General features: G+C 40.0%; 1 protein-coding gene across 3 annotated transcripts in view; it reads left to right on the top strand.

Annotated features, from left to right (window-relative positions):
• ANO10 (anoctamin 10) overlaps positions 1-18,722 on the top strand; it is a 132,307-nt gene extending 113,585 nt beyond the window's left edge. For all 3 annotated transcript variants that reach the window (XM_040082640.2, XM_040082649.2, XM_058423053.1), the window contains one exon: positions 17,848-18,722. In XM_040082640.2, coding sequence (XP_039938574.1) covers positions 17,848-17,883 — 36 coding nt within the window. In that variant the 3' untranslated portion in view covers positions 17,884-18,722. The remainder of the gene's footprint in view (positions 1-17,847) is intronic.
• The last annotated feature ends 3,514 nt before the right edge of the window (positions 18,723-22,236 follow it).

Below are 22,236 nucleotides of genomic sequence, written 5' to 3'. Positions count from 1 at the left end.
TTTTACAGTTATTGTATAATAATAATTGTGTAGTAATGTATGCTGTCAGTTCAAGGTTTGTGATTATGTTCCTTGCTTGTCCAGATGCCTGTTACAATTTCGATGACCATGTGCTTTGAACGCTTCAGCTACAGATTTTTTTTTTTTTTTTTTTTTTTTTTTTTTACTCTGGTGTTTTGGTTACTCAAGATAATTTTATTCAATATAAGCCTGTCACTAAGGAGATTAACAGGGTAATAAGTCATCAGTTTGCCATGAGATATTTGCCTGCATTTACTTACCCAGCTACACCTATCAGTGGTTGAATTAGTGCTGAGCTCACGGGAAATTCTGTGGTCATGACATCTGAAAAGTAACCCCCTTGTTTGCTACCCTGTTACCAAACTCTGCCCTTTTCTAGAGGCATCCAGATGCAAAGCTCTTCTTGGCGGTCCTGTCAGCTGTGTGGCTGAAAGACTCTCAAATCTAACTCCTAATCAACTGTGAATATGTGGGAGGATACTGCTTTGAATCAGAGACAGTGTGAATGATCATGTGGACAGGCATTGAAGGGAACTAGGGAAGCTACCCATTAATAACTGGAGTTGTCAGAAGTGTTTTGTTGATATGCAAATCTACCATTTACCTACTTCCAAGTCCTTTAGTTTAGCATAAAGGGACACAGCATACATAAACTCTTCAGGTACTGGATAAGCAATAAAGTGTTCATTCTGCACTTTGTTCTGAATATACATCCACAGTAGGAAACTTCGTGTGGATGGCATGTGTTAGTCTTCCTGGGAGAGGAGATTTAGTGTGTGCACAAAGCCTCAGGGGAAGGCAGATATTTAGAGAATTGGGAAACTCTGAGTAGGATTATACGTCATATAAAGCCCTGGAAATTGATTCATTACCATTGCATTTTCTCCTTAAATCAAATTTGTTTCTCACACAAGATTGTGGAAAGTGCCATTCTGGCCAGAACCTACAGGTAGTTCAGACTGCCAGCAAATCTGTTAGAGACCATCCCATTGAACCAACAGCTGAATTGTGAAGTGGTTGAATTGTGAAGTGATTAAACAGAGAAAAGTTAATCTAATAGAGTTAGTCACAGTAACATGGGGGGGTTTCAGTATGCAAGCAAAATAGGGAGTGGAGCAAATAAGGCCTGGTGTGCTTATGAAGGATATAGGGGGTTTTAACCTGAATGTCTGCAACAGCCAACATACAAACATTGCCTGTTCTCTCATTGTTCTGCAGGACATCAGAAAGACAAGGTTTCTGCTGCATTTGAAGGCTCATGCACTTCTGTGGAAAAGCAGCAAGGCTTGACATTTGAGAAAGGTTTTGTGTTCAAAGAAAGCTGGTTGGGGTCAAAGAGCATGTCAGTCTTTAATTAGTATTCAGCATCCTTTTAAGTTAGCATGGTGAATATTTTAGATTCTTATTACCTAATGTGTAATTAATTTGTTACACACCATGCTGTAAAAACTGAAATATTTCTTTTGAGAAGCTGAAAATAACATTTATTATTATTCACACAGAGAGTAGGATATTGAATGTTGTATGTAACAGATTATGAAGTACTAAAATGTACTCTGGGGTAATTTAGCAAGCAGACAACAGCAGTGGAGTTCCTTTAACCTTCTCTTCCTGAAATAAGTATTGAGCTGGGGTGACTGAGAGTCTACATTTTTGTCAGCTCAGTATAACATTCTGCTAAGAACTTTCTGAAATCATGGGGGACATACTGCAGCTTTCTATAGACAAGCATCTATACATGGTTGCATGTGTATCAGTCTCAGTGTTGCTCTCTTATAGAAGCAGTATTATGTTGCTGCTCTGTGTTTATTTAATAAGAGATGGAAGTCTCCAATATTCTGAAGGAATTTTCATAAAAACCAAGCTCATTTGTGAACATGGAAAGCAGTATATTATTATATAAATAGCTATGTGCTTAACCAGAAGAGTAAGTTTTCCTTTATGTGGTCTCAGGATTGGTTTTCTTTGATGTGCAGCTCTATGAATAACAAGTAACAGGGCATGGGGTGACAGGTAGCTCATGTGCAAAAGAGAACGCTGTTTAGAGCAGGTCTTTTGGGGAGATAATGTCTTTTTTGCTTCTGAGAAGCAGGCTGTCAGGAAGTTTCAATGGTACTGGTAGGCTCTGCATACTAAAGCTTGCTTTTTAAGATGCCAGCTCATATAAAACAGATTAGAGTAGCCAGGAGGAAAATATCTGCCAAAGGAACTAAGTTCAGACAGATGCTTTTTAAAGCTTTATTGTATTTTAAAGTTTTAGTAAAATAAATGAAAATTAAATGGAAAAGAAGGATTGAATCAAATAGAACATTTTATAAGTTAAGGTACTGTAATACTCTTTTTTTTTCTCCTTTTTCCTTTCCTTTCCATTGACAGCAAGTAAAACTTTAGCTATCATTTCAGACCAATTGTGCCTCTGTCGTTTGCCAGGTTATTCACCCAGTAATACCAGCAATGTGCTATATATCTTCTGAAATAAATTGAAAACAGGAAGATTTCCTTTTCTGAGAAGCATTTGGAGAATCTGAAGTTTATTAGTTTAGTTGCCCTGTTTGGTTTTGGATTGGTTGGTTAGTTTTTCTTCATTTACAGGCGCTGCTGACTGGTTGGTTTTTTGTTTTTTTTTTTTGCGAATGCTTTAGTTCTTGAGTCTTTGTTAAGGCTGTGTAGCCAGTCTCTGACTTTTTTGTCTGATTACCTTTTTTTATTAGGTGATTCTTTTTTTTTCTTCTTTTTATCTGTTTCCTCTGATGATAATAGTATTATTCATACTCCAAGGGGTTTTTTGTTTTGTTTTTTATACTGTCTCAGTTTTTGTTTTCGTGTGGAATAAATGACAAAACTTCCAAAAGTCAGAAGAAAGTGGAACGTGTGTAGAGAAATGAGCCATCACCTGGTCTATCTACCTTGTTTTCTCAGAGCAAAGCTGTCCCAGAGCAATATATACTGCAATAGTGCACTTCTCAACTCAAGAGCCTGCTGCCTTTCTGTGACCTCTCCCTGGTCCTTCAGTGCAGAGGAGGCAACATTTAAAACATGTCTTGTTGGGCCAGAAATTGTTATCTTCTCAAGCAATGAATGTTTGGTGTAGTACTGGTTTATTACAAAAGAAAAATACAAGCCAGACAGGACCATGTCACAGATAAAACTCTGGAATTAATTAATGGGGCAGTTGAGCAAAAAGGATGGAGAGGTGAGAAGAGTAATTATCCCTTTTTAGGAGGGGAAAAAAAAAAGGAAGGAAAAAGGCAACAACTCTAAAACCCCAGGAAAAAGCAACAAAGATGTTCAACATGATAAAGCAACAACTTTTCAACGATGAAAACCACTCTTTGATACTAAAGCAAATGTGTTTTTCATCCTGGAAAAAGGAAGGCTCTGGATTGTGGCCTTCCAGTACCTGAAGGGAGCGTAAAGGAAAGATGGAGAAAGACTATTCATGTAACCATGTAGTGATAGAACAGGAGTTCTAGTTTCAAATTGAAAGAGAGTAGATTTAAATTAGATATTAGAGGAAAATCTGAACTGTGAGGATGGTGAGGCACTGGAACAGGTTGCCCAGAGAAATTGTGGATGCCTCATGCCTGGAAGTAAAGGCCAGGTTGGATGGGGCCCTGAGCAACCGTGGTCTAATGAGAGGTGTCCCTGCCTGGGGCAGGGGGATTGGAACTAGGTGATCTTTAAGGCTCCTTTCATTTTGAGCAATACTGTTCTAATGTTGTCCAGAATGACTAATCAAACTTTCAGGGATGTGACCAATTAAAGTTCCTACAAAGACATCTTAAAAGTTTAAATTTCAATGCAGAGAAAATACTTTCCAGGTTCAGCAGACATGTGCAGCCATGGTGGCTCCATAGCTTTTGTTAGGAAAGAAATAGGAAAAAGTGGAATGATTTAAAAAGTTTTTGTAATCATTTTGTTAATCTTCATGTAGGATATAGTACATCTGCCAGAATGGGTCACAAAATTCAGGTTTTTAATATTCAGGTCAGACTCTGAGTCAAGAGAACTGTGTGTTAGGTAAGTATTTATTCTGCAGTGTTTATTTAGTAGCACTTAGAGGGCATAAGCATATTAAGACTTCTGTTGTCTTAGCTCTCTATAAAAATGCAGAAGTGTTAAATTGCTGCCCCAGAGGTCTTCTTGGGTGTCTGTGCAGCAGGTACAGGTCACCATCAGCTTGCCCATGCACGTTTCAAAAGCTTTGTACAGTTTTGCCATGTGTGTTCTTTTGGTTACCTAGGAAGGGAAAAAAAAAAGACTTGAAAAAGTTTAGGCAGCAACACAGCCTTAGATGTTTAAGGACAATTTTACATGCTGTTGGAAGAGCAGGACTGCCCATAACACAGTAGGGATTGCTGGATATTTGTTGAAAAGAAGTTCTGTGTTTGAATAGTTTGAAATAAATTGAATTACTAAAATGGTCTGTTTCTGTTTAAGGGGGTGGGGGTTATTATCAGCATCTTCTTGAGCTGGTGGATTTTTTTTCAAAAGGTAAGATTACTTTTATATATAAAAGAGGAGTAAATCTGCTAAATAGGTAAGGTTCTTGTGACTCTTGGTCCTTCCTGTTTCTGACTTCAGAAATTCTATCAAATCAATCAGCCTGTCTTTTTCCTCTTTGGGAAGGTGGAAATGTCTGCTCTTAACACATTCTAGCTAACATTTGGTAACCAGTAGTGAGGTGAAGTCCTAATGAAATGAAAGACAAATGGCTTTGGGTTGGTGGAAGTACTGTTGAGTAAACCCAGAATTTAACTGGTCTGCCAGTTGAGAAACTTTCAAGTGGCTAAATTAGACTCGCATGTGGCAAGAAGTCACCTTTCTTCTGCAGGTGACACCCAGAGCTTCCCTTACTTGTTTTTAACATGGTGATGTTGAAATTACCAGACCAAGCCATTAATTAGTTTATCTAGTAACTTCTCCAGGAGTGATCTGTCCTGTTGCTTCCATGAGAAGTGTATGTAAGTGTAGCGAACAATTAAAACCTTGGAGCAACAATTAGTGGGAGCGGTTGCTTACTTGCTGTATCAATTAGTTTATGCTTATCTCATCAATAGGGAGAATTTTCATACCTGCTTCACAAATGGGATTATTTTTAATACCACTGTGAATCTTCCGGTTTGTTGCATAAACATCTAATACAAGAGCATTTATAAGGTTCATAGTGATTCTGAGCTGTATTTTCTTTTCTACTTTTTCACTGATCAGCAGAAATCTTGAAAGGAGATTCAGCCATTCGCTAACGCAGGACAAAACCCTCTTTTCTTCTTTTTTAGTCAAACCCCTGCACATTTCAGAAGAGAAAAAACTTATTTAACATGTTATTTATATATATTTTTTCCCAATAGTATTGGTGATTATTCCCATGTCACAAAGATGAAACAAAGTCAAGAAGCAAATTCAGCAGATGGCAATTTCAATGGGATATGTTTCTTTGATCAAAAGTTAATAGGAAGGCAAGATTCTAATATAATTACTTGAAGGTTATGTATATGAGATTCATACTGAGTAATATAGACTAACATATATAATACATATTTTAAATTAGTACTCAATACCAAATAGTCTTTAGAATATACTGCCTGCTTAAAAACTCCTTTGCTGGACTGAAGTGTGAATTCTCCATAGCATTATAGTAGCAATATTGGCCAGTTCCAAAATTCACAGTTACAAATGAGGAAGGCACTGGGAGGAAAATTTTCAGGCTAGCAAAAACCAACACATGGAAACCAAAACCTAACAGCATCCCATTAATATTGTGGATAATGCCCCTTTAAATACAAACACTGTTAAAGTCTTCTTTATGAATGCATTTTATTTATTTTTTAGATAGATAAATAGATGCAGTATACAGGTACAGAAGGGAGAGAATGAGAATCTGGGTGTGTGGATTCTATTCAGGTCCTTGGTAGATGCATTTTTACACTGGCCTACTGTAAACCACAGCCTTTGCTGTATTTCCTTACACCACTAATAATTATTGTAATTTCCTATTGGCAGGGGAAATTATATGCTGTCATTTTAATACATAAGAGATATTTGCTTTAGTTTATTGAAGAAAATTTTTGCTGTGGTTGTGAAATGTTACTGTTTTAGAAAAGGATGTAACTAATGGCCATGGTTCTTGCAGTTCTGTTGGTCCTGTAATGGTGTATCTTTATTTTCTGATTGTTTCCTGTGCCAGGAAGGAAGCAGGAACATGCGAGCACTGACATATCATCAAGCACAAAGTGCAGAAAATGGATTTCTGCAGCTTGTTAATATTTTGCAATTATATGTCCTGCCCTAGCTTGCAAATTTGATTTGCCCTGGAGGATCTGTGGAAATATGTGTTCACCTTCCATCTTATACCATCACATAAATTTGCTGTGAATTAGCTAGGTGACTCACTGGATAGTATTGACTCACTTTACTGATGCAAAATCATATGATGTTTTCAGCACTTATTTAGAATCTTTTCACAGCACTTACTGGCATGTTTGTTAAAATATGATTGGGTTGACAGATGTAACAACCTATTTTATAAAGGTCTTACTATAAAATTTACAAGACAACATATTTTCTCACAAATGGTAATGGTGTACAACATTTCTATAGCAATTGGACAGTTTTGATGTGCTACAGCTAATATGTTGAAGAGAAATTACTTTAGATGCTCGTGTTGCATGCTAGATGATGTATTTGTTGTGATAGATAAAGGTTGAGGAATAGGAGTGCGATGGTACTGGTAACCCAGGGTGTCCAGTAAAAGCACTTTGCAATGTATAACAGACATTCCAAAGCCAAGCCTTGAGGTCTGATAGAATTAAATTAGTGTGGCAATTTAACATGAATCACAATAGTTAATCCCCCGGTGCATGCTGAAGCTGGCACCATTAGCTCTAATTTCCATTGAAGCAAAAGAAGGAGGTCAGTCTAGAACAGCAGCTGGACTGGAGCTGCATATATCTGTTCCACACATTTATTTCTAGCCTTCAGTTTATTGTCTGGCTTTATCCAGCCCTTCAGACAGAGCAGAGCTCTAAAGCAGGGCTGTGCTTAGTGGTACTTTGTCCTTCCTTTGGTTCCCATTGCTCCTGAAAGGCAGAGCAGGATAATGGGAGTGGGAGGAGGAGTGTGGCTCTCTTCCCACTGGGAAGCTGCCAGCATCCAGGGCCAGTCTTCTCAGCAGTTTTTGTGCCAGCAAATCTGACCCTTTTCCACCTGTGAATTTGGAGGCAGAAGGGAAAGATTTCTCATTTCGAAGGAATTGAAAGTGAAAATAAAAGGCAGAGGGTACAGCTAGGACAGTAGAATAGCAGGGAATCCGCCAGGAGTAAATAAATAATTTTGCTTTAATAAAGCAAAAATACTTTATGTAAATGAAAAAGCAGAAAAAGAAAGGAGGAGTGTTATCAAGGGATATGAAAAATTACTTACTCTGCATGGAAAACCTGCACAGACACAAGGTTCATGTTGACAAAGTAAAAGAATAACTGACATATGCGTGGCCATTTTTGTAATCATTCAAGTTTTGTTTAGAAGGTAACAATTTTAATGCAAAATTCTAAACTTAAAACCCACAATGTTATTAAAAGAAATTCTTACAAATGTAGATGTATTTTATATAATGCATGTACTCTGCCTTTATGTATTGTATTGCACAAAATTAAAATTAACGGAAAGAAACTGGAATTAGAGGGTTGGCAAGGCATGAAAATAATACAATTAAATAGTCAAAAATCATTCATCCATTTTTTTTTTCAATTTAAACCTCATCCCCAAATCTTTTTGTCTAGTTTCTCAGTTACATAGCATAGGGTGTTCAAAGGCACTAAAGCAGATCTCAGAAAGAGAGTAAATGCTAATATTCAACATATCTCCAGCTCATTGTTTGTCTTCATATTACAGAGCTGCTTAAAATATCATCTCTCTTAAAATATCATCTCAGACTGAAAATAGCTGCTCTTGTACAGCTTTAATTTGCTCTTATACAGCTTTAATTTAATAAAATTAAATAATTTTTATTGCAAAAGAATTTCATGAAGCTTTGCAAAGAAATTGCTGATGGTATTAGAGGCAGAAAGGCACAGAACTTTGTGAGAGTCTCTGATACAATGCAGGTAGCTCTGAACAGGGGGCTGTGGAGGCAGAGCATTACATCACTTCAAAACAAAGGTGGTGAGCAGCCTGCAGCAAAGAGATTTTCTTCCCACTAATGCTTTGGAAAAGGAAAAACCATTTTGTTCACTCATAACACAGGAAGCATATAAAGAGAAAGTGAGAAAGTCTGGTTTCACTGAAGTAAAAAAGAACCTTGCCATTGCTTTCATGGAAACCAGACCTTTACCCTTTGCTAGGTTGTTCAAAATTGCAGCAGGGTTAGAAGGGCAATTTATAAATGTATAAATATTGCCATCCCTATAATTTAGGACTATGTCAGCTGTTAGAACTTCACTCATTTTGAAGAAATGCAGTTATAAACTACCAAACCAACCTTTTACTCTCCTACCTGCTTATTAGACAGCCTCTTGTAGTACAGTGTGAGTAATGCTCTGTGTCCAGTTGCGCCTCTTCAATAAAAATGGCACGTTTAGTAAGTTGTGTCCTTTGTGTAGGGGTATATTTGCATACTGGTACCAAAGCCTCTGAAGTGGCAATATGCAGATGTCTGTGCTGGAGTAAGATGCAGGAATGACATACATCTCCCCATCCTCTGCCTCTCTCTGCTGAGTTCAAGAACTTCCGGAGCCAGATCAAACCATAAATCCATCGTAACCAATTTGAGTAACTGACTTTATCTGATCAGATACATATCAACTTAAATATAGATTTAAGAGCAAATCAATAGCCTGTAATCAGTTGATATTTATGTTTGGCCCAGTGTTTAAGGGAAAACAATTTATTTCTTTCCATGGGTACATAGTCTTCCCAAGGAGCTGGGAATGTGGCAGGAGGGAATTTGCCTTTTCAGAGGTATCTCTGGTGAAGGAAGAAATTCTATCAGTGGTGCCATTGTATTTTGTAAGTATTTAAAGACCTGTTTGACAAGCTCTAACATTGATTGCTTCAGAATATTTATAAAATTACTTAACTAGAAATGGTTTACTGGCTCTGTGTTGATTATTTTTCACTGGACTGTAACTGGACAATTGCAGAACCCTCACAGGAAGTAGAAGAGAGCTTGTCTTTGAAGAGGAAAGCAAGAATGAAAATGTTACTCAAAATTACATTGTAATAACATGTGCTTGAGTCAGGAGAGCCTCTGCAGGGGAGGAAAACAAATAAGATTACCTGGTAGATCCCTTCATTGCTGGCCTTGGACTCCTTGCCTAATAAACTCGAGAGTAGAATTGAGAATAGTTCTTTACCAAATTATCTAAACATTGGCTAGTTTTTTCCTACTGTACTGTATTAAAATATTTTTGTTTAATACTGTGGTAACAGTTACTTTAGAATTAAACTTACTTTTCATGCTGATTCAACAGATAAATAGAGGCAAATTCCCTCTTAGAAAGAACTCCCTTCACAACAGTGGTTACTTTTCCTATGTGTCTGCTCAGCATTGAAGTCTGAATTCTCAATGTGTAGTTTTTACTTCAGATATACCATAAAATTTTCTTGCCTACATTTTTCAGACATTTGATTTCTCTGGCATTTTTTTTGCCATATTTGTGAGGCTTAAGTTTCTTGCCTGTCACAAAGAAATGGGAATTTTGTACTTGCAGCATTGTGGCTGCTGTGTGGTAGCAGGACACAGGACAGCCATAACCCCTGCAAATTTTTCTGCTTATTTATGTCAGATTTATGTCACAGATGGTAATTTCCAAAAATAGTGCCTGAAGTTGGGTTCTTAGTTTCATATCTGGAGGCTGATCTAGATTACCCAGTGAATGTCCTGCATAGAGGAGTAAACTTCTTATCTTGTTACTTGTTTTATTTGAAACCAAGTTGGGCTCTTTATGACTCCATAAATTAGCAAATTTGAGAGAAATGGGAGTCCAGGGTAAAACTGAGCCCGGGCTTGGGCTAACCATGCCTTTATGTCCACTGATATAAGAAGGTGGGTAGCACTTTAGTAGTGCTTAGGTGTTGGGGTTTATGTGCCTGAGTTCCAGGGATGGCCAAATTTGTGTCCAGACAGTAGTGGAATATATTTCTTTGTCTACTGAGGGTTGAGCATAATTCATTTTGAGACTGTCTCTATTTTTCACACAGTCTGTTCCCTGCTGTTGCATGGATTACAAGGAGACATGTTCATGCTCTTTGAGTTTTTCCTCTGCTCATTTTGTGGCATTAAATTGTTTAAACTGATCTCTTGCTTTTTGTACAATAGATTTGCTAAAGGATGTTGGCAAGAACTGTGGTTTTTGGCCTGTGCAGTACCGGAATTGATGCTGTGTGGTCTCCCCTGGCTAAACCTCTGTGATGTGAGTTTATGCACTCAAGGGAGGCTTGTGTCTGTAACCCAGCAGGTTCCTTGCAGCTTTAAGCTGGAAAAAATGGAAGCACAGAGTTGGTCTGAAACATACCTTCTGCAGAAGCTGTAGTGAGCTGTGTATTTTTTTTCCATCACCCAAGCACTTTGCCACTCAAGCAGCGTGAGGAGGAAAAACTCTGGCTGCTCCCCTGCAGTGCCACCGACTGCCTTCAAGCCCTTCACCACCGCTGCCAGTGTTGCTTCAGCGGCTGTTTGGCTGCCTTCAGCTGTGCCTCCTCAATCATGAGGCAGAGTGAGTGCAAGGCATGTGAGCTTAGGTGGTAAATTACTGCAGTTGAGCAGCCTGGTTGTTAGCCAGGCTTCTACTGCTGTCACAGAACCACAGAATGGGTCAGTTGGAAGAAACCTCTGGAGATCAGCTAGACTAACCTCTCTGCTCAAGCAGGGACCCCCAGAGCATGCTGCTTGTGCATCTGTCCAGATGGCTTTTGGGTATCTCCAGGGAAGGAAATTACAGTTGGTATAAAGCTAACACAGCTATGTCTGCAGTTAAACTTCAGTGTCAGCCATATCCATATATTAGGAATTTGTGTCCAGAAGGCTCGTTAAACTCTCCAGGTGCTGGGTATTTCTCTTCCAAAGGGTATGTGCCTGCTCAGGGTCATCCTGCTTAGTGAATAAGCTTGTTAAACTTCAGAGAGGCAGAATAGTTTGGTTTACTCATTTTCTCTTGATGGTAACGAGTAATTGCAGGCAGGTAGTAAGCATCCTCCAAAACCCCTGAGAAGATAAATTGTATCCTTGTTCACCCTGACCCATTACAGCATCATTGATGTACTGTTAACCTAGGGGCCAACTGCACCCTTAAACCATAGTGCTGTCTGTATCACCCAGGGCACAGAATTAAAGAAATGTGTGTGGGACTGCACAGCCCATCCCTCCCCTTTGAGATGTCACCAAGGTCATGTCACATTGCACATTTTTGCATCATTGCTTTCATAGCCGGTCGATAGTTTCTGACTCCAAAATCTATTGACCAGCTGCTGATTGGGTGAGAGGTAATTGCATAAGCTAGAGGGGAGAGCATCCCTTGGGCTGGGTTGGCATCCTGTGAGGGTGGTTTTGGCACACTCTCCTCATCAGGCGTTCAGACATGTCGTTTAACATGGTGTATTTATCTGTCCTGTCACTTGGCAACTACATGGCCAGTTATGGTGAAAAAAAAGTTATGAATTATGAAATACAAAAGGACAAAAATAATGTAAATATTTTGAGGGACAGAATCATAAGCTGTATTCTGAAGCAAATACTCTTAGACTGTCTTGTGTGACTTCTTCGTGTAGTCTTCATTTTTGTACTGTCTACTGAACTAAAATAAGGTTCAGCAAAGGGTGACTGATACAGTCAGAATATTGTAATGAGTATTAATTACTACTTTGCAATTTAAATCAGACACAATCTGAAGTAGATCAGAAAAAAAAAATCTTGGGGAAAAAAACTTACTACAAATGGGGTTGCTTTGTCTGCTATTCCTCACAGTGCTATTAATCAGGCACAATACTCCAAGGCACAAATTATGGGATTTTGCAAGTTTTCCTGACTCTGCACTTACTAATTTTGCAAGCCTATTGTTTCATTAACACTGGCTTTGCACTTGGTATTCTATCTTGAATTAGGCATACAAGAAAGGAAAGAAGAGAAATTTTTTTTTTTTTTTTTTCTCTTTTCCGTTACTTTCTATTTCTTGTAGCAGATCCCCGCTCCGGGTCTGTGGAGTACAGGCAAACTTCCTGTCACAATTTCTGTAGAAACAACTGTAAAAAAATCTCTCAACCTGGAGGGACCTCAGAAGGTCAGTAGTTGTACTTCCTGCTCAGGATAGGATTGGCGCCAAATTTAGACCCCAGGGCTGTGCTGGGTGGGGTTTCCTGTCAGGTGCTTTGAGGACAGAGACTCCAAAACCTCCCTGGGCCTCAGCAGCAGTGCTTAGTTATCCTTGTAGTGAAATGTTTTCTGTTTTCTTGGCTTTCTTGGCTTACTTTTTAAGGACCACTTCATTTCTTGTTCCCTGGCTGTGCACCCTGGCCAAGACCCTGATTCTGTCTTCTTGCTGACCTCCTTGTAGATATTGGTAGGTTTCTCAGGGCATGTGCATCACTTCCCTGCCCATCTCGGATTCCATAGTTAGGCTTGACAGAGCTGATCAGTATCCTTCTTATACTGGAGGACCCAAAACTAAATACAATCTTTCAGGTGCAACCTAGAAGTAAGATCAGTAAATATTGCTCAAAATTTAAGTTTACTGTAATTGCTTACAGTCCTTGTGAGAGTGACAATTCAGGATTTGTTTCTTTGTTATTTTCAGTTTAAAATGCTTCTGGCTTCCTTTTGAAAAATCTGCATTTGACTTTAATGCTCATGTGTGGCTTTCCTTTATAGAGGGTTGTTTCCACTGGGTTGCAGCATCACAGGGCCATTGGTCTTGGCTCTGGGAAACGAGGAAGTTCTGAAATTGTTCCTACAAGTCTTTTATCGTACTACTGAAGTAGGGGGAAAATTGTATTCTGGAAATCAATAGCTTTCAAGAAGAATGAGAGATTGTTCAGGATGACTTAACTGAAATAACATTCAGTGTTACACGGTGTGTGGTCCTGGGATTTAAAAACAAGAGTGTACTAGTATAGGGACTGGTTATTTCTGCTGTCAAGAAGCATCAGTTACCACCTCCAGCTAAGGAAACAAGCAGGTTGCTGGAAAAGTGGTCAGAGTCAGAAATGCAGCTTAAAAGTAACCTCGAGCCCAGAGTCCTTAAGCACCGTTCCCTGCAGAATGTTCAGTTCCATAGACCAAAGCCTTGAGGGAGGATTTGTGATTCTAGGTATGAAGTTAACATAACCTTACACCATTATTATCAGTGAGAACAAATTTCCATTAAATAACCTTTTAAACCTTTACACAGAGTAAAATACTACATGTGGAAGAGGCTTACTGAGTTTTGAAGTGAGTGTTAATTTGCCTCTTCTATAACTGGTTGGAACTTACAAGATTAAGCTGATACAGTTCTTGAGACAGCTCAAGAGCCAAGAAACTACTATTGCTGTGATTGGACACCATTACAAAAGAAGAATTTAATATATATCTGTCATATTTTCATATTATAATTAATGCTAGACAGTGGGAAAGATACCATGTACCACTGCTCTTTCTAACTGCTTATGGGCTGTTCCACATGGCGTACACAGGAAAACCAGAAGATGGGGTTACTGATAAAAAACAACTGCCTTCATGTATTCTTGTATTTAGCATAAACTATTTACATGGCCGTTCTTCGTATGTACAAACTTATGTGTACGTTGAGTATACCTGTGGAAAAGCACCAAACCAGTGAGTCAGTAGATCCTGGTTTCTTTCGTTTTCCCTTTTATATGCTTTCCATTTTTTAAATTGTTTTCCTGAGGTTGTGGTTGAATTGTCAGTTGGCATTAACACACACAGTGGTAAAATTAAGAGTAGTTAGAGGCTGGCTTACCAAGTCTGAGCATAACTGGGAAATAACAGCGTTGTAAGCATCTGACACAGCTCAGCAAGGGCAGTAAATCAACATTAAACCGGCAAAGGCTGTTAGCGCTGTTAAATGTTGGCTGTCCCACAGAAACCATAAAGGAGAGGTGAGAGCGTTTGATTAGGTTACGAGCGCGTGTGAAACCAGCACTGGGACAGCAGGAATGCTGGGTTCCCTCGGTTGTCCTCTGGTGCAGAAAGGTCACAGATGGATTGGCAAGGTGCAGGAGCGAGAGGCAGCTCCTGCCTCTCAGCCCAGGGGCAGAAGGAAGCCGCGTGCTGGGACACGCTGAGCCCCGGCCCAAAGCAGCCCTGCTGTGCTCAGCGAGGGGCAAAGCAGCTCCTCAGCCCTGGGCACGGGGCTTGGAAGATGAGGTGGGTCACTTTCCTCATCATGCCATGTGGAATCATCCTGCATTTCCAGCGAGGCTCTGGCTTGAACCAAGCCCCGGCACTGCTCCTGGTAAATCCCTTGGCAGCTCCTCACGTTTTGATGTAGTTGAGGTCTCTGGTGCTGCTGTGCATTTCTATTATTTCATGTTTGTAGCTATTTAATTTTGTATATTGGTATTGTTGGCAGTACCAAATCACACGTTTAGACTTCCGTAGCCCCTCTAACTGGAGAACTACCACAGCCGTACCCTGTGCACTAAAGTTGGTGTTTCTGGTTGTGAGTGAGCCCACAAAGGAAGTAGCCTGATTTCCATGATTGATATGCAGCTCTGTTTGTAGTGTGAGAGTATCTGTTCCATTTTACTAAAGTCCTTTCAGAAAATTTAATGTTGAAACGTAGGGAAATCTAGTAATTGGTAAAGCCTATTTGTAAACCACATTGAAGAGGTCTTGCTATTTATCCTGGAAGTCCTGTCTAATTATATTACATGTGCTTTTACAAGGACATTTAAACCTAATAAAATGGAAATAGCAATTCTATTTAATTACAGCCGATAAATATTTTAGAGCATTTCCTAATAGCAGAATTTTAGGATAAACAACACTGCAGCCCCACTAAAATTAATACTAGTTCAAACATGTTCCACTCATGTATTGCATGCATAGGCTGCTGTTGCTAAGGGTGCTGCATAAAACAGAGCATTAAGTATAAACCTTTTCACTAGGAACTCTCAGCTGATAATTAATGATGAATGGCTTCTTGAGCCAACTCATTTCTGAGCTGTGCTTCTGATTAGTTCACAGAGGCTTTTAACACCCCTCAAATGAGCATTTTTTGTCATTATATATCTGGTAGGTTTAACAAGTAGATCGAGACATTTTTAATGCCTCTTTTCCATATTTTTAAAATACTTCTTAAAGCTTAGAAGGAAGTGTCTTTTTGAGGTAAGTGTTGTTAACTCAGCCCCACAGGTTTCCCAGTGAGCCTGTTGGGGCTGTCAGGGGGAAAGTGATCTTAAAAGGTACCTCATCAGTTCCCTTTCTCAGCAATAAAAACTTAAAAATACATTCCCTTTCCCATATGTTGTCTTAAAGAAATATTTTCCCATTGAACAGGAACATTTACTTTCACAGTAAAAAAAGAAAGAAGATTTAAAAATTCTTCAGTCTGAACTTGGCAAAGAATTTCTCTGCTTAAAGGTGCCACCACATGTTGCTTGCCCAAGTGATAGCTCTTGGAGGAGCCTGCTGCTGCCAGGTACTGCCAAATACATTTTGGTATTAGAAACTATAAAGAAGAAATTAAGTACACAGCTCCTGAGGTTCTCACGTGGCTTATGATTCATTTCCTGAAATATGTGTATGACTGCATTTGGACTGATTTTGCCCAGGCCTTGTGTGCCATGGCAGCATGTGAAGCTATTTTAAGAGGTTTTTCTACTCACTGGCCTGCTCAAGAAGCTGGGATATTTGTTTGTTCATATCAAGTATTTTAAATATGACAGCATAAGATTGCCAGCACAAGACAATCCTAGTGTAAGATTAGCTCAGTTAAAATTAGGAGGGCCTTCAAAAATAAATGAGCGTGGTCCAGCTTGTACTGAGTTTTTGGACAGATTACATTTAGTCATCATTAGCACTCATGTGCTTGGTTTTTTTCCAGGCTTTGGCAAGCCCTGCAGAGATCAGAGAATAAAAATACCTTTCCAGTCTTCTGCATTCCTCATCAATTCTCCTATAATTACACCAGCACTCAGAATTTAAGAAAATAATTCTAAAATAAGAGAATTAGGTTTGTATTTGATGAATCAGGAATTGAATGAAGGTGTCTGTGCTTTTGCAATAAGAGCAAAAGTCACTTTAATTAAGGACACTGTAGTTTTATTCAGACATTTATTTAAATAAGTGAATCAGGATGTAAAAGAGGAATCTATCTGTATTCCAGCCTTCAGCTGTGGCTTTTTTCCCTGCACTGTTGCTATGGTGAAGCATATAAATATTTGTATCACAAACTAGTTTTACTTCACTTATAGATGGCATGGAAATACAGATAAAAATGGTAAAGAAAAGTTGTTGTAGGGGTGTTTTAGCATACAGAGTAGTGTTTTGGAATAGGTTCAGGCCAGACTAGCAGCAAGGAAAAGGCAGAAGGTGCTGTGTTGAAGCATCTGCCATCTTTGTATCCCATGTTGTTGGATAGAAACTGCATAATAGCGTACACTTGATTTGCAGTTTTGTCTTTTCCAATTTTATTATAGCATATATTTTATTATTATTAGATACTTCTCTTTCTAATAGCTCATATGTCATGGGCCATTTATATGAGATCAAATACAAATGTAAAAGAAACAACTTCAGCTCGGTAGCACACGTCCATCCTCTGCTGGGGGAATGATACAGAACCCACACATCGCCTTAGGAGTTGAAAGCTGCATAAATTGTTTCTTCATATGATCACTCACATTTCTTCATGTCCAGCCTTTTTGTTTCCTTGTCTGCCAAATTGCCTCCAAGGAGGCAGTGATGCTGGGCATGAGTGAATTCCAGCAGTGAATTCTCCTTGCCTCTTCTCCTCACCCTGTCCTTTGGGCTGATCTCCCTCTCGTCTCCTTCCTGTGACTGTTGTCTCTGTCTTTTTTCTTCGGGGACTTCAGTCACTCTGACTATTTTTGGTATATCAGGGTGGTTCCAGCCTTCCAGACGTTGCCAGGCCCGTGGCTGACACCCCCCAGGTGGTGTGTGAGAGATGCCGTGGGCACAGCTTAAACTCTTTCTTGTTGCCTCTCTAAGTTCTGTGTTATGAAACATTCTCTTTAACAAGAAGCTTCACAGAGTGGCTCTGTTTTCTTTTACTCAGCAGATACTTTCATCACCTGGGATCGTTATCCTGGTTTCACATGGAGATCTCTCTGGTGACATCCTAGGATAATGAAAACAAAACTGGTTATCAACAGGATTGGAAATAGCACGTATCACCATAGCAGTCTGCTGCCTCCTTATATCACAGGATGTTTTTATTCAATTCAACAACAACGAAAAAAGAAATACTGAATAACAGTTAACAGATTGTTGCAATGGGAAGTGGGGGCAGCAGTTTGTCAGTTCATTGACCTTTTGAGATCAGCTTAAAAGCCTAAATATTTAAGGCTAAATGACTTCTGTTCTGTGTTCATAAAAAAAATAATTAATTAACATACAAATTGCATTGCCATTTGATGAGTGTTTTGGTGGACAAAAGCAACGCCTGTGTTAAAAAATGTGTATTTTGTAAAAATCAGGCATGACAGACTGGTGTTTTTCGGTTTTAAATGCTCCAGCTCTTTTTTTGGTGTGGTTTTATTACTCAGTTGGATTCTGAAGTGTCCTGCGTTGGGCTCTAGCTGGTTTGTGTAATTCCTCCTGCTGCCGCTGTACTCAGCATCTCTCCCCGTTCTTCTCTCCTCTGGCAGCAAATGAAGCTGGCGGCGGAGTCCCTGAAGGAGTAAACACGGAGGAATGAGGATGACTAAGGCGCTCACATGAGGCGGAGCCAGCGTTTGTGCTCATGTGTGGGGCTCAGAGTGCACCCTCCACCATCTACTGAGTAGGTGGCACCTGCTTATATCATGCTTGGTAAATAATCTTTGCCTGACACTGTAAAAGATTGTACTTTCCACTGCTCTCTCTGTTTCTCCTATGCCATTGCTTGTGAAGGTAACACCAAATAAAGCACTCCAGCTTATGCCAGGTCTGGATAAAATCTGCCAGACTGCCTGTGCTTTGAGTGATTGAAAACAGATCCTGTGAGGAAGCATCCAGAAGCTATCTAGAATTTTCAGCTGCAACTTTCTAAATGAAAAAAAAAAAAAAAAAGCAGACTATTATTTAATTTACTCTCTCTTAATTGTTATTGCCCCTTTTGTTCCTTCATTATGATAGCTAATCAATCCTCTATTATTTCAAAATTTGCTTATTAGCTACTGCTTGCCCACAGCAAATTAATTTATGTTATACATTTCATAGGGAACAGCAATGTATTTCGTTATGGGATCTGAGAAATAGTTGAGCATAAATATTTATAAAGTATGTATTATATACTCCTGTTTGCTGGTTCTCTAAACAGATCCCAGCTAAAATCTTTTTGAAAGCTAGGTAAAAAAAATTAGTAGGAAACAGACTGCTGATCAGTGACTTAGGTGGCATATTTATTTTCTAATTTACATTGGATTTTGGTATCACTCCCCTGGATTCTGAACTGCAGAATTGTATGAATGGATCTTCTGTATGAATAGAACTAAATGAACTAACAGTAACAGATCAATTAAACTTGATCCTTGATATACCAGTACTTGTGTCTGTAGTGAATATCTGATGTGGTTTTCCTTGCATTTCACAAAAAGCTAGCTGCCGTAATGTTTCATTGTTTTCTGACAGCTCTAGGACTGAAATCTACAGTGTTTGCTTCTGTGACCTTGAGACAGTTTACTTTTGGCTGCTGTGATGGTCAGTTTTGGTAGATGTAACTGTATGTGGTACTTGCTGGAATTTAGTTCACAAAAATCTGCTGCTGCCATAATTAAGGTGTTTGCCTACTTTGCACGTTTCAGATTTCTGCCACAGGGCCCCCACAGCAGAGTAATATAACTAAGCCAAAATAATATATTTTGTCTGGAATTAAAAGTTAGGATTTCTCAGGCTTTGCAGGTGTGACCCAGTAAGAAATGACTTGCCCTGGGAAGAGGAGCAAACCTGTGCTATGGCTACTCTGTTCTTGCCTCTCCTGCTAGTCCCCCACGCTGCTGCTATCTCGGGGGTATCTCATGGGCTGCTGCTTTCACAGCCTGCTCCTGAAGCAGTGGCAGCACAAGCTCTGCCCTGAGGATCTCTGAGGGAAGCCTGTCACCCTTCCTGTAAGTGCTGTAGAGGTCCCAAAACCAAAGGGTTTTTTAGGAGGGGACCAGTGTGTTCTCCATGAGAACTCCCCATTTTTGCAGCGTTCTGCCCACTTTGATCTGAAATAGCTCATGTTTCTTCAAGTTTTAACTGCCTGGTTAGTGCTTTTTAATGAATAGTTCCAGAGAAGAAAAATCCATGGGATGGGTTCCTGTTGGAGTGTGTTCTTGTGACCTTGTAGCCATTTTGAAGGGATTCTGCTGGTCTGCTAATAGATGGTGGTCTGGGAGCATGGAGTTGGTGTGTTTTGCTGACAGCAGCTGGATTAGGTGCCTGGAATAACTTTCTAAGTTGGGTTAGAAAAGTAATGTGTCAACTGTGATCATGTGAAACAGGTAATTCACCTTCTGCAAAAGTGACTGTGGTTTCCCTTATGGGGTCCATTTCTTTTGTTTACTGTGGATTAACAGGAAAATCTCTAGTGAGGTGCAAGTACCCAGTGACTTCAGTAATGTTGGCTGTTGCCTTTGCCTCGGGCAAATCCCTTCACTTCTGCTTAGTTTCCTTATCTGTAAACTGGATAATACTGTTCTTACGAGCATTCTCCACCTAAATTGAGGAGATATGGAGGAATTCTGACCTTCCATGGTGTGAGAATTAGGGGACTCCTTTGTTTTATAGGGGTTAAAGTTTGTTCTACATACTGGGAGAACTCTTGTTTTAGTGTCACAGGTGCTATGTGGTCACGACAGACTGTTTCTGTCCTAAAACAAACACTTCAACCTGCTGAGAAATGTTCCCTCATAGTGCCAAGTAGTATTTTGTCACTGAACTAAAATGTAGCTCCTATTCCTCTGTGTGCAGCTCTTTTTCCTGCCACTGGGGAGGGGTTTCTGTGTTTCATACTGCTTGATACTGGGTTTTTTATACATTCATGGTGGCATCTATTTTCATTTCTCATTTGAGAGAAAAAACTCTGTCTGTGCTCCTGAATGTGTTGTTTTCTTTCTGCCGTAGTGCACCTGTAAAAATTGTGGGATGCCAGGGATGAAGCTCACTGACCAAAATCAGTTGTCAGGTGAAAATGTCAGAAAGAATAAGATATTTATCAGTAGCTGCCATTCACAAGGTATGGAATCTGAATGTCTGTTCCCAGGTCCATGGCAGTGTCCCCTTACCCAGCTGAGAGAGCCTCACACCTCTAGACAGCCGTGGCTGTGAGCCCTTCAGGAGTGCAGACCAACAGACAGGGGTGTGTGGCAGTTCTGCCAGTGCCTGAGTCTAAGCAATAAAAGAAGTTTATCTCTGGTTTCAAGCTTCAGGGAAAAACCAAGAATGAAGCTGGAGCATCCTGTTTGGGAAGATGACTGTGTGGGAGCAGCCTGTATCTGTCTGTTAAGACTTGGATTTCACAAATCTCCTTAGCAGCAACAATAGCAATCCAAGAAAGCCATTTTCAAGAGGAGCACTCATAATCACTTGCTGGTGATACAAAAGTTCTCTCATCAGGTACGCTGGGAGTACAGGTCTAATTATGTGGCCCAGAGGGAGCTGCTGACTCAAGATACCTACTGAGGACAACAGAAGAGGAAAAACACCCATTACATGGAAAGGTTCCTCAGTAAGCAGGCAAGCAGTTATGGAACTTATAGCCTACCTGGACCTGAGGGAATTGATCTTGAATCTCATTCAGAGAAATTTGAATTTACATCCTTATTCTTGTAAGCAAAGCCCCTGGGAACAATGGCTACTACTGCGATGTGCTTTCTTCAGGAAAGCTCTGCCATGCCTCACCCAGCAGCTGGAGGGGCCAGTGCCAGGCCAGGGCTGACAGCAGGGCTTGGTGACTCAGTGCCAGCCCTAAAAGAGGCTCTCCCTGCACCCCAGTGCTTGATACAAAGCACACTGTGCTGATGGCCTCTGTCATCACTGCTATCATGCAGACAATGCTGGGCCTGCTCTAAGAGCTCAGCCCTGGCTCCCAGGGCTGTCCCGGTGCCTAGAGGAGCCTGTCCCAGGCTGAGGGCATGTGGCACACAAGTGCCCAGAGAGAAAACCTGCTCTCTGTTTCTCAAGAGAGAGCAGTGAGAGGGAGGAAAGAGCAAGATGTTACACAAGGGCTTGCTGAAATTAATTCCTGAGATCTGACATGACTCATCTGAGAGCCTGATGAAGTCTGTGTTACCTCTCTGTGCTTCTCGGGCCCTAATATTTTCTTACAACACAATTCTTCCATCAAATGGAAAAGTAGAAGTCGTCTCTTTCTTTACCCCTATGTAATTAAGACTACTCTGTCACTAATACAAGGTTCATGATTTCCAGAAATTGATACAATTTGTAATACAAGCAGATAGGCCAAACTGAGTCATCTTACAGATACGATTTAAAACTAACAAATAACAGCCAGAGCCTGTGGTTCAGGGAGGGAGCAGGCTAAAACAATTGCACACACACTGCTCTGGAGAAGGGCAATGCAGCAGTCCCTCCAAACACCGTATGGATGTAACTTCAGTGAGGGAGCCTGGCTGGCTGCATGCAGTCAGCAATTCAACAAGTGAGTCATTGCTACACTTTCCCAAGTACAGTCACATCAAGGTGTTACTGCTCAAACACCTTTTATTGAAAGCAAGTCATCATTTGGAATTAATGACAAATCAGTTCTGATTCATTAACATAAACTTAACCATGGGAAGGGCTAACGGACTGGCTGGGTTATCTCTGATGTTTGGGAACATTCCAGCTTGCCCCTGTTCCTTATTTATTGCCAGCCAGCTGCACTGGGATTTCTCTTTATTTGCTAATGAAAAAAATCCTTAAAAATAACCTGACATGAAAATTATCTGACCTGCACCTACCAGCGACTGAGATGTTACTGCTGGGCCTTGCACTACAAGATGTGTTACGCCTTTCCCGTCTCGGTCACAGTCACAGCCCTGCAAATTCCTTGGCCACTCCTTTCCTGCTAC

Source organism: Hirundo rustica, chromosome 1 (assembly GCF_015227805.2).
Source record: "Hirundo rustica isolate bHirRus1 chromosome 1, bHirRus1.pri.v3, whole genome shotgun sequence".
In the NCBI taxonomy this organism is placed as follows: Eukaryota; Metazoa; Chordata; class Aves; order Passeriformes; family Hirundinidae; genus Hirundo; species Hirundo rustica.
The sequence above is the reverse complement of the archived record's forward strand: the minus strand, read 5'-3'. Positions and strand labels throughout refer to the sequence as shown.